This window comes from Ambystoma mexicanum, chromosome 7q, assembly GCF_040938575.1.
Source record: "Ambystoma mexicanum isolate Mex_15411 chromosome 7q, UKY_AmexF1_1, whole genome shotgun sequence".
Taxonomy (NCBI): domain Eukaryota; kingdom Metazoa; phylum Chordata; class Amphibia; order Caudata; family Ambystomatidae; genus Ambystoma; species Ambystoma mexicanum.
In genome coordinates, this window is record NC_090941.1 from 790,782,757 (window position 1) to 790,795,569 (window position 12,813).

General features: G+C 49.6%; 1 protein-coding gene across 1 annotated transcript in view; it reads left to right on the forward strand.

Annotated features, from left to right (window-relative positions):
* The window catches only part of DCUN1D5 (defective in cullin neddylation 1 domain containing 5), a 337,758-nt gene that overhangs the window by 287,329 nt on the left and 37,616 nt on the right, over positions 1–12,813 (forward strand). Inside the window, exon 8 of the mRNA XM_069639028.1 lies at positions 1,252–1,354. Coding sequence (XP_069495129.1) covers positions 1,252–1,354 — 103 coding nt within the window. The remainder of the gene's footprint in view (positions 1–1,251; positions 1,355–12,813) is intronic.

The following is a 12,813-nucleotide window of genomic DNA, read 5'->3' on the forward strand; positions in this document are numbered from 1 at the left end:
TGTTGAAGGGCAGCCACTTTAAGTCCACGCTAGTGCGAGATTCAGTGACCGCTGCTGTCGGGCTTTCGATTTCATAGATGGAGTATGCTTTAACCATTCTCTTTTTGTCGGGAGGGCAGCACATTTCCATTTATTTGTTACACACCCTTGCTGCCAGCAGCAGGTTTCGCGGCATGTGTGGGAGTATTGCATAAGAGTCCTCTTCAACCGTCTCGACCCCAAACAGGACCAATACCGGAGAGCGAGCCCTAGTTCCATCTATTTCGTGGATCCACCCCATGACGACCTTCCAATATGCGTTCACCTTGTTGCATCACCACCATTGGTGCCAATAGTCACTAATGTCCCCACAACCTCTCCAGCAATAGGAGACATTTTGGATAATCTTAAAGGGGTGTAGTGCCATCTTATCAGCAGGCGTGCGTTATGCATTTTATATCTGAGATCGACTAACTCCATACTGCCCTGTGTGTGGCTTGCCACCCTCCCAGCTGGTCTGCTAATTCTAGCTCAGTCTCCCACCTGGATTCAGACATGGGGCGTGTAAGGTGGCCTCTGGTGATAAGCGCTCTGTACAGGTGGGCTATTAGGCCCTTCGTGGTCTGGGGGACACTGAGGATCTTTTCGAATGATGTGAGGGGAATGCTTTAAATCTCTGTATAAATAATATGTATGCTGTAACTTTAAGTGTGCATGTGTTTAATTGGGTACCTGTATTTACTGATTTCACTGCACAGCTCTACAGCTCACATTACCCCTCTTAAGATGAGCCTGGCTGCTAAGTCACACTACCTGCTTGTGTAGTACAGGCCTATATTAAAAGGTGGGTTACCCAATGCTAAGAGAAGTCTTGTGTAGTCCCACACCAGTTGGACTGCACTAATCCTTGGCTAACAAGTACAATGATAGGAGAATGTATTTGAGCACTCAAAATTAATAACCCCTCCTGGGCCCCCCCACATCCCCTCCTCTATGTTGCGTGCCCCTTCATAGTGCTTTCTGCTTTCCCTGGTATTCTAAATATTGCACTTAACTGTAAATAATGCTTAAATACATGCCTGTGAGTGTATCCATAATTGGTGTTACGGTAGCTCATCGCTCAGCATGCCCTCACCCTTATCCCTTCTACCATGGCCCTTTAAAACACATTATGTAAATTCTTTTTTGTTTTCCTGCTGTCCAGTGTTTATGTTAGAAGTAACATTGCTTATCTTTTAATTGTGATTTTTATTTTTTACATTTTTTCTTCAGCAATCAAAATACAGAGTCATGAACAAGGATCAGTGGTACAATGTGTTAGAATTTAGCAGAACTGTCCATGCGGATCTTAGCAACTATGATGAAGATGGTGCATGTAAGTGAATTTATTATTTCTTTGATTTGGGTTGATATGTTTCCAGAATATATCGGAGGTAGGCTCAGATTATAGATTTTCAATATGGTTATATGGGTGAGAGTCAACTTACATTTACCTAAATCATTATCAGTTAGGTTTGTGATAGTATAGTGAATTGCATTGCTGTGCTGGTTGTATTCTGTATCCTGTTACTTGAGTAAATTACCCAACGCCTCCAATTTTTACAATGACTTCTGCATATCGTTGTCGGACATTTCCTTTTTTTAATGGGGTCTCGGCAGCAAAATCTTCAGCTGAACTAAAGGTCCCACAAACCATTTATTTACCACATTTTCCCATCAATCTAGAGTGGATTTTCTTTTGTCTGACAATTTAGTTGACCTCGACTTCTGTCGGTAAAGATTTTATTTTTGTAAATGTTCCTTCATAGTTTTCTATGGAACCCCATTTGTTTGTTATCCAGTGATAATGTTGCAGTGAAAATGGCTGCCAGGTGGCGACATTTCCTTTTTAAAAATGCACCTTTGTGTCAAACACTTTCTCCAAATATTCCAATGACTGGAGGTAATATGTAACTTTCTGATGCTTGTTAATCTGCTTAGAATCGCATGCTGTGCATATGGTCTGTCATCCAGTGGTAACCGCAGAGTATTGCATATCGTCTTTCGGGGACCGAAAGGGGACGTCGGCATAGGCGTGTAACACTATACCTATCGTAATGTGTAGTGTACCCAAAATCCCTTGAGCGCCGAGGTCCATCAGATTGTTTTTTTCCGCCCAGATAACTGGTCGCCCTATAGCGGAACTCTTGCATAAGAGACATTGTTTATCCTATACCGACTTGTCGGTTATTTCCCCTGAAGTAATTTTGACGATAAGAACAACTTTGACGAAGACTACGGGGGACTTGTCTACGGCGGTGGATTTCGTCATCTAAGATCCGGCGCTTGAAGCATCCACTTGGCCGGGGCCCTCTGGCCTGCCTTTACAGTAGGGAGAGTGGGGTCGGGGTGGCCATATTTCCGTTAACTTTCCTCTTTCCCCCTCTTTACCCTATAGGTCTGATCATCTTTCCCTTTTGCTATGGAAAGGACTCATTTTAGGTTTTGCCCTAAGTGAAGGGTCAGATACCCGTGGAAGGACGAGCACAGGACGTGCAACTCCTGTCTCCCCTTAGATCACGATGAGAAGCGGTGTGCCGCTTGTAAAATCCTTCGGCCTAAAACCCTTAAGGAGCGCTGTGTAAAGCGGTGGGCCGCGTACGATATGTCGCGGGGGGAGCCCTCCTCCCCCACCGCCACACCCGCCGAAAGTGACAGGGGCACCTCCGATGACCAACCATCTGTTGTGGATGTGATCGGCCTCAAGGCGGAAACTTCTAGGTCTGCCACGCCCGTCCCTGACGCTTCAAAGCCTAACTCTGGACTCGCTTCAGGGACAACACCCGGCGACAGGGGCGTACAAAGACATTACGCTAAACGCACAACCCCGCTACATATTTCGACGGGTATGTCGAAATAGATGAGTGGCAGCAGGGCCATTGAAAATTTCAGCAGATTCCTCAGATCGTTCAGATCCAAAGCCTTCCCCACATCCGCAGCAGTATTTGACTGGGCATCCCAAAACAAACGAGCACGCTACCCCTAAATCAAATTTACATGTCGAAGCGCGGAAATTCAACGCTCCGAAAGGCCCGGTAGGCCCAAAAACTACGACTAGGCCTCAAAGCGAAAAACCTACCGCTAGGCCCTCTAATGCCGCAGTAGGCGGTAAACCTACAGATAGTCCTTCGGAACACTATCTCACGCTGAGTCGGCGGAAATCGAACACAGTATCACTAGAATTACTTCAGCGGTTGGGCTTATACCTATTCCATCGAAAAAGATGGGGCAGGCCGCGGACAAATCTATAGATACGCCATGGTGCCCCGATTCTCGTGATAACTGAGGACATTAAAGAGCCTCTTTCCAACACCCTGATTGACAAATTTCGCCGTCAAGAGGCAGAAGGCGACGTTTTTCCACTTGTAGGCCCTTCTAGGTCTTCTAAGTGGACAAGGGAGAAGCTTGAAGGGTGCATGGATAGTCTTGAGAAAATTATTTTTCTGAACATCCTTCCCTGAAAAGATCTCGTGGAGAGCCTAATCCTAAATCTGCTTCACAGTTACAAGAGGATCAGCCTTCAGTTCCCGTCCATCATGAAGACAATCAAATGGATACTTATCAGGACATTTACAGTGAAGATAAAGAACCTTCCTTCCTGCAGGGCTACAATGAGGACAAGGCAGATGCCATGGACAATTGGGAAAGTAACACACCAAGCGGGAACGGACCCATGGATGCTCCCCCAACAGGATCAGGACACTGATGTTCTGTGCCTGGATTCTCCTCTGTCCACCCCGGCTCGCCAGGCTTCACCTGTAGACGACCAAATGGCCTTCAATGCCATGTTAAGGAAGGCAGCAGATCACTTTCAAATCACTACTTAAGAGGCAGTGCCTGAACAGGACTTTGTAGAATATACTCTTAAGGAGAAACTGATCTCTAGCCAGGCCATTCCCCTCCTTAATTCTATTAAGAGAAGATTGCCCCCTCCCTGGTGTCACCAGCTCAAACCCGGGCAGTGAACCCAAGAGTAGAAGTTATTTCGGCCAGCTCCTTCGGACCCTCAATACATTAAAGGGCATGCCACCCCCCGATTCCCTGATAGTGACTACCACCCGGAAAAGGGCAGGAAGTACCCATTGCTACGGGGGAGGCGCCTCCAGATAGAGAATCCAAGAGGTTATATGCCTTAGGTAAGCGTGTTACCTCGGCTGCTGCATGTACCACGCGCATAGCGAATAACACTACGCTGCTGGCGAGTTATACTGACGCTCAATGCAACCTAGTACAGGAACGTCTCCAGGAGTGTTGGGGAGAATTCTCTGTTTTGGCTGAATTTCCTAAACTAGCGAGTCCCCCAGCAGCTTTGCTGGATTTTTGGGGTTTATTTTTTTTTCTCCTGCCAAGAATGAGACTTTTACCCTCACTCCTGGACATGATTTGAGTGTATCTCTTTGATTCTATGTGTTTAATGGGCTATGGGGTCTTTTACTCCATAGGGCTTCATGTGTTTTTGTGATGTGTTACACAGCACCCTCAGTGCAGTAACACAGGGGTGTCATAGTGACCCCCCAGTTTAGACTCCATACCCTGGGACTGACTACTGTCTCCCAGGGCAGGTAAAGTCACCATTGACTTTACTAGTCTCAAATTCTGAACAGAACCAGTACAAACCATCATATTGTGGACGTACTGGCCGGGGCAATTTGATTGCCCCGGGGTCTGTTAGTCGAGGGGGCACGTCTCTGTCCCCCCTGATCGAGTTTTGGCTGGTGGCAGTGGATACTACTTTTTATATTCAACCGCGAATATATCCCTATGGGATTTTCCCATTGTTCGAGGCTACCAACTTTAATTATTTAATTCCTATAGCCTCGAACATACCGCCAGTTTATTTATTTAATATTCATTCTCTGGTTGGTATTTTTTGCCAGAACTCTGTTCTAAAATGGCGTTTGTGTTCGCTTCTGTGACTCCAACCCAAGTTGAGCCCTTTGTTCCACTTTTTGGCGGGATTCTCCACAGAAGCCCTCCAAAGTAGTGCCACTCTGTCTGGGGTACTTAGTAGGGGTGGAGGGGGATTTAGGCACCCTGGACTGAGTTGCCTAGGCAACTCAAGTCGCACTCCGTCCTGATTGGCCCAAGTGGTGAGCCGGCCGGCTCACCACTTAGCATGTTTGAGTGACAGCTAGGCTGAGTGAATGGGGGTTTTCTGTATAAAAGCAGGGCTTTTGGGGACTGGAACTACAGAAGTTGCCACAGGACCTAAAGAATCCGACGAGGGAGAAGCTGAGCCGACCTGCTACGACGACACCACCGGTGGAGCCCTGCTGAACCGTCTCACCACTTTTCCCAACGACAGAGGAGAGCTCCAGCCCGGAGAGTCTTCTTCCTTCGACTGGTGGGGATAACCAGTCTGCTTCCTTTTTCGCTTCCTGGAACATCTCGTGGCCGCCTTGCCTGTGCCAAGCACCCCGGCAACCGGGATACCACGTTTTACCACTACCGCGAATCAAAGGGTAGTACCCTTAACCGGAAAACTCTGCGGCTGGTTTCTTCCCTGGCAGTGCAACGACCTTCATCTTTCCTCCACGTCGAGATCTTCTCTTCCTCTGGGTGACGCCGCGACTTGCACCCGCTGCCAGGAACAACTGCCCCCGCTGGAGGATCCTTTCCACATAAGGTACCGTGTTCCGCCTGGCTTCCCTTGCAACAGACTGTACGGGGTAGATTTAGCCCCGTCTTTCGACCCTGGGTTAGCCTGGGACACCCTGGCTAAACTTTTCTGAGCCTAACTAAAACCTTTCTGAACTCCCTGCAAGACCTTTTAAGCCTGTTGTCATTGTGTGATCTTGTGTGCATTTGTGCCCTGCTCTCTCCAAGAGTGGGCCCGGCCTATGGACTTTGGCTCACAAGTAACTTTTGACTTTCCTGCCTTGCTTAAGAGTTCCTAAGTATTAGTGTGGTGTATTTTCCTACATTCTGCCTTTTTCCCCTCCCTTTTTCGTTAACTTATTGGAGTGCCATCTATAGTTAAGCGCTCACCTCTGTCTGGAAATAAGTGGTGTTAACTAAGACTTGTCTGATAAGGAATAATGAGTGTATATATAATAATAGTAATTGTGTTTAGAGTGATTTACAATAATAGTGCTGGAGTGTTTCAATAAGTGTGTTTTTAAATAATTATATACTTTGATACCAAAGCTCTGGTCAGTGTTTGCTTGTGCTATTGTATCTGAGTCCCTATTGTATCTGAGTCCCTATTGTGTATACTTTGCATACTGCCTAACTCTTCTTGAGGGAAGTCTGACTGCTCAGCCACAGCTACCAGGTAAATCTGGGTGGTACAGACTGCTACCAAGTGGGTTTACTGCCAACACCTGTAGTCTTAAATCTTTTGCAGTGGTCCCCAAGGGAACTGCATAGGTTTCTGCCTAACAAGGAGGTCACAGAGCCCACCGGGTCCAAACTTCACTATTGTGGCCTAAAGCAGGCAAGTGATCCAGAATCTGATAAAGAACACTCTGGACACGGCTGAAACAGCAGGCAGGTCTCTGGCACAGGGAACTCTACTTAAAAGGCATGCTTGGCTTCGTGCCTCAGGGTTTAAGCCTGAAACACAGGCCGCTCTCATCAATAAACCCATTGAAGAAACTAACCTCTTCGGAAAGGCGGTCGAAGCCCTAGAAACAGCTAAAATGGAGCATGAGACTCGAAGTCCCTGCAACAAATTACTCAAAGACCCCCCCCCCTCCCCCCCCGAGAGGAGTTAATGCTAGTCGGTCCTTTCGAGGGTAGTCCCGTGCAAGTCAGAATAACTATGGCACAGGAAACTTTAATGCTGGACAAACTTCAGGAAGCCCCGCATACTACCCACCAAGGGGTCAGCGACGCAGCAAAACCGCCGGTAGAGGCCCCAATCCTAGAGGAGCCGCAGCCTCTGGTCAGAAATGACTATCAGATCCAGGTCCCCTCCCATGTCACCCTGGTCAGGAGGGCACTTATCCCCTCCCATGCCGTGAGGAAAGATGTCAACTTCAGACCAGTCGGTCATAAAGATGGTCGCCCACGGGTACTGCGTGGAATTCGCCCGACCTCCACAATTCAGACCACTGCCCTCACGGCGCCTCTCACCGGACCATCTGGAGATTCTGAATCAAGAGGTGGCTGCGCTGCTGCAAAAGGACGCCATAGAAGCCGTCCCTATTCTTCAGGTAAAGAAGGGTATTTATTCAGTGTACTTCCTTGTACCCAAAAAGGACCTCACCATGCGCCATGTTCTAGACCTGCGCCCAGCGATCAAATTCATAAAACCTCAGAGGTTTTGCATGGTAACGCTACAGGAGGTGATCCCACTGTTGAAACAGGGGGACTGCATGATAACATTGGACATGAAAGATGTATACTTTCATATTTCAATGTTGCCAGCGCACAGGAAATATCGAAGGTTCATGGTAGAGGACAGGCATTACCAATTCATAGGGCTCCCCTTCGGCATCGCCTCAGCGCCAAGGGTGTTTACCAAGGTACTGGCAGTAGCAGCAGCACACCTGCGCAGGCTATCTGTCCCGGTTTACCCTTACCTTGACGACTGGCTCATAACAGGGACTCGTACGACACATGTTTTTTGAACACCCAAAGGACCGTAGACCACCTGTTCAGTCTAGGATTCTCCATCAACGAGAAAAAAAAACGCTCTAGTCCCCAGAAAAGTAAAACAATTTCTAGGTGCCCTAATACGGACGAAAGACTGCCTCGTCTTCCCCTCCAACGTGAGGGTTCAGAACATGCTTTTTGAGATCCCTCAATATGTAGCCAGTCGGGAGGTGACGATGCACAAAGCCATGCGTTTGCTAGGGATGATGGCGTCATGCATATACTTGGTTCCCCCCACGCGCGCCTGCGTCCCATGAAAGAGTGGCTCAACAGCCAGTGGAATCGGGCCAGCGGACAATGGGAAGATCTGGTAGTTGTCTAGTCAGCCCTCGTTCTCTCTTTGCAGTGGTGGTCAAGGGAAACCTTCTGAAAGGGAACACCTTCAACACCCCTGCAGTGGAAGCCACTCTCACAACAGACGCATCTCTCATGGGGTGGGGGGCTCACCTGCTTCAGCAGACAGCGCATGGAGTGTGGTCCCCACAAGTAGTGTCCAACCATATGAACTTACTGGAGCTATTAGTGGTGTTCAAGGCATTAAAGGCTTTTCAGATGCAACTACAAACAAAGACAATGCTGATTCTAACAGATAGCACTAGAGCCATGTATTACCTGAACAAACGGGGACACTCACTCTCCAGGGCTATCCAAGCTGTCCCAAAACATTTGGATATGGGCTCTCAAACACAAGATGTTTGTGTTGTCCCAACATGTTCCAGGGGAACTCTATCTTCTGGCAGATGTGCTCCGCAGAGATTTCCTTCTGCCCATAGAATACAAATGGCGTCTGCACAAAGACATCGTATCCAACGTCTTCGCAGAATGGGGCTTCCCAGAGATCGATCTGTTTGCAGCTCAGGAGAACGCCCAATGCCAAGACTACGCCTCCAGGTACCCCCAGAACCGCTCCAAGGGGAACGGTCTAACGATAACATGGTCAGGATAATGTGTCTATGCTTTGCCCCTCCCCCAAAACCCCCACTCCCGACTCCTCAACAAAATAGTGCACAAGATGCACCAGGAACCAGTTATGTGGGCCTGCCAACCCTGGTTCGCTCATCTGAAGGAAATGTCCCTCTCCCCACCAGTAAAACTACACTGCCTGAACAACATGTTGTCTCAGGACAGGGGGGGAGACCCTAAACCCATACCCACAAACTCTGAATTAAGCAGCCTGGTTCCTGAGGACAGAGAGTTTGGACACCTACAGCTCCCTCAGAGGTGCATGGACATTCTCAGGGAAGCTAGGAAACCAAACACCCTTTATTGCTATGCCAGCAAATGGAAACGTTTTGTTATCTGGTGTAATACCAAGGGCGTCAATCCCATCGATTGCTCACCCACACACATTGTACTTTACCTAACCCATTTGTTGGACACAGGGTTGGTCTTCAATTCCCTGAAGGTTAATCTGGCTGCTCTTTCTGCCTACACCACATCACAACAAAAGGTGTCGTGGTGAAAGATACCGGTGATTAAGGTCTTCATGGAGGGGTTAAAAGAATGTATCCTCCCATTTCTCACCCAGCTCGTGAATGGGATCTAAATGTGGTTTTAACCAGGCTCATGGGGTTTCCATTTGAGCCAATGCATAAAGCAAGTCTAAAAGACCTTACTTATAAGACAGCCTTCCTAGTGGCTATCACTTCTATCAGGAGGGTTAGTGAACTACAAACCCTTTCTGTTCTGGACCCCTTTGTTACAATCCACTGGGATAAGGTAGTTCTGCGCACGCATCCCAGATTTGCGCCTAAATTCATCTCGAAGTTCCATGTGAACCAATCGATTGAACTCCCTACCTATTTCCAGAATCACAATTGCATGGCCGAAAGAAGTCTACACACACTAGATGTGCGCACGGCAGTCATTTTCTACCTGGAAAGAACAAAGCCACTGAGGAAAACAAACCAATGTTTTGTTTTAGTGGCAGCTGGCAGAGAGGGGGGATCCTGTCTCTAAATCAGCTATCTCAAGGTGGATTGTCAAATGCATCACACTATGTTATGCACTTGCTAAGAGAGAACTGCCCTTCAAGCCTAGAGCACACTCTACTCTGGGCACTGGGGCTTCCATAGCATCCATTGCAAACGTTCCCCTAGAGTCCATTTGCAAAGCGGCAACCTGGAGTTATGTACACACCTTTACAAAGCACTATTGCCTAGACACTTGTTCTAGGTCTGATTCTCAGGTTGGACAAGCAGTACTAAGACATCTTTTCTCTACTGTTCCTTTTCACAACCCACCTCCAACTCGCTAGTTTATGCACAGCATGTGATTCTAAGCAGATTAACAAGCATCAGAAGACATGCATTACTTACCGTAATAGAATTTCTGATGATTGTATCTGCTTAGATTCACTTGCACCCTCCCTACTTCCCCGCTCGGGGTGGAAAGAACATAGACGTCTTACTACTTCTCTCTTCATGTACTCGCTCACAATAGCATTGGGCTCCCTCATAACAGAAAAATGCAATCAGAGGGACCTCGGGGCGTGAGGAATTTTGGGTACACCACATGTCGCGATAGGGATAGTGTTACGGACAAGCCTATGCCGACGTACCCTTTCGGTCCCCGAAAGACAAGATGCAATACTCTGTGGTTACCACTGGATGTCGGGACCATATGCACAGCATGTGAATCTAAGCAGATACAATCTTCAGACATGCTATTACGGTAAGTAATGCATGTCATACCCCTTCTAAAACTTTTGGTGAAAAGATTTTTAGGGCTCAGGAAAACAATATGCGCCTACCTGGCGACATTATCACATATTTCTCCAGCATGGGTTCTGGCATGGATTCACATTCTCATGAATATTCCCCATCGTCAGGCTGGGAATCCTCGGTAAAGAAAAAAATCAGTATCAGTTTCATTTCTGATCTCTTTCTTAGTAGTAACCAATCACTGATCTCTGGGTCATACTGCCCCCAGCCAATGACTGCCCTCTCCCTAAGCCCCGCCTCTGGCAGCCATCCTCAGATTTTTACCGCACGTTCAAGTGTTGGGAGTCCTCGTGCTTTAGCTCTCGAGTTTTTGCTGCGGTTTTGCGCTTTTTCAGGAGATTTTCTCATTTTTTCGGTTTAATTGAGCCTCAAGCTCCACCGTTTCTACTTCTGATAACGGGGACCCGTTTCGGAATTCTTCAACGCCCCTCAAGGGTGAAGTTTTCGTCAAGATTACGCTTCTTGGAGGATTCCGGAAGATCGGCGGCCTACCTCAACGGACATGGCCCAGGACAAGGGAAGCTCGACGCCCGGATCCAAGCTGTTCAGGTGCTGCTCTGGATGCCGATTACAAAATGTTTTCAAGGAGGAAGAGCATTCGCGATGTCTCTACTGCCTTCATGAGGACAAGATGCACGTGGAGAAGGACTGTGCGTTCTGCAAGAACCTTTCGGAATGGACCAAGCAAGATCGTCGTTCCTGGCTGGAGAAGGGCACAGCAGGTGCGAAGGCGAAGAAAAAGTATGAGCGGGCTTCTAAGTCCTGTGAGGGCGCCCCGGCGACGGGGGCCCAACAGAAGGCCAAGCACCGCGGGTCCGCGGGCACCGGGAGCGACGAAAAGTCGGGCTCTTCGGATGCCAGGCAGGGCGCGACTTCCCTGGCACGTTCAACCACGAGCCAGCGCTCTGGTTCGGGGATGAGGAAGTCCGAGAACCCGGGTAAGCTGCTGGAGCGGTCCCGATCGATCTCGAAGGGACCCGAGGGGGAGCGAGGCGCTGACCCTCCCCCCAAGGCGAAGGTCCAGGACGCACCTAAGGTGGTGAGGGCTTTGATCCAGCTGGCAAAGGCCTCTATTGAAGTGGTCGCTGCGGCCCTGGCGAAGCCGGCTGAGACTACGCCAGTGGAGACGGCCTCTGGGCCCAGACTATCTCTGCCACCCCGGAGGGAATCCTCTTTCCAGCCCATCGTTAAGACCCCCGTGAAGACCCCGGCGGAAAAAGGGGGGGGCGGTGGCCATTACAGACTCAATCAGCCTCTGAGGAGGATCTGATGGAAACCGTGAAGGGCCTCAACGAGTGGTTTGAGAAAGTTTGATCCCAGGGGGAGGATCCTGCTGAGGAGATTGAAGATGGTGACGACGACGAAGGCCCGGTGGAGCAACCGTCCCTCCTGTTGCAGCCATTGCCAGAGCCTCAGGATAGCTCGGCGGCCATTTTGTTGGCAATCCAATCCTTATGTACTGAGATAAGGACGAGGTTACCACGGAGCCCGACGGAGGATCCTGAGCACCCAGAACAAGCGGAGGAGAGTCCAACCTGCTCCGCCCTTCGTGCCCACAAGGCCTGTGTACCTCTCATCCCCCTCGACTGACCCTCGGGATGATACAGCGACGGATACGGGAACGGATGACGACTGGGCGATGATACGATGGACATTCCTTCATCGCCTCCCCCTCGAGCCTCACCGCCCGACGGAATTGGCTCCTTTCACGCCATGATAGCCAGGGCGTCCGAGCTCTTCCAACTCCAATGCAGGCCAAGAGAAAGACGGTCCTGGCAGTGCCGTTGCTCGACGACATCTGGGACGAAGGGCTGGCTGTCCTCAAGGACCCTTCTATGACGCCCGCCAAGACGGACAGGTACGAAAAGTAGTACCGGGTCCCTGAGGCCGCCCCCTTGTGCCTCAGGGCCCAGCCTATGCCGGTTCGGTTGCCTCGGCAGCGGCAAAGAAGGCGGCAGCGGGTGCGGCAGCATCAACTTCCACTTCCCCGCCGGACACCGAGGGCAAGAAGTTGGACTCCATGGGACGACGACGATTAAGGCGGCCAATGCTTTGGCGATCGTGGCCCGTTACGACAGGAAGCTTTGGTTCAAGTTAGCTCCCCTGCTGGACTTCCTGCCGGACGACAAGAGAGCGGAGGCCCTACAGATTCTTCAGGAAGGCGAGGTGGCGTCGGATCTCGCCATAACGGTGGCAACGGACATTGCCGATACCGGATTTCGCCAGATGGGCAACAGGGTTTGCCTAAGACGACGAGGGTTGCTCAAGGCGACGGACTTCCGCCAGGACTTTCAGACCAGAGTGTTGGTTATGCCGTTCGACGGCAGCAACCTTTTTGGGAAGATGGTAGATGAGTCGCTCCAGGCCATCAAGACCGACTCGGAGACGGCCCAGGCCCTAGGGGTACTTCAACGACGACGACCCTTTCAGAGCTCCGGAGGCAGACAGGGTGCCTCCAAGCGATCTAGCGGTG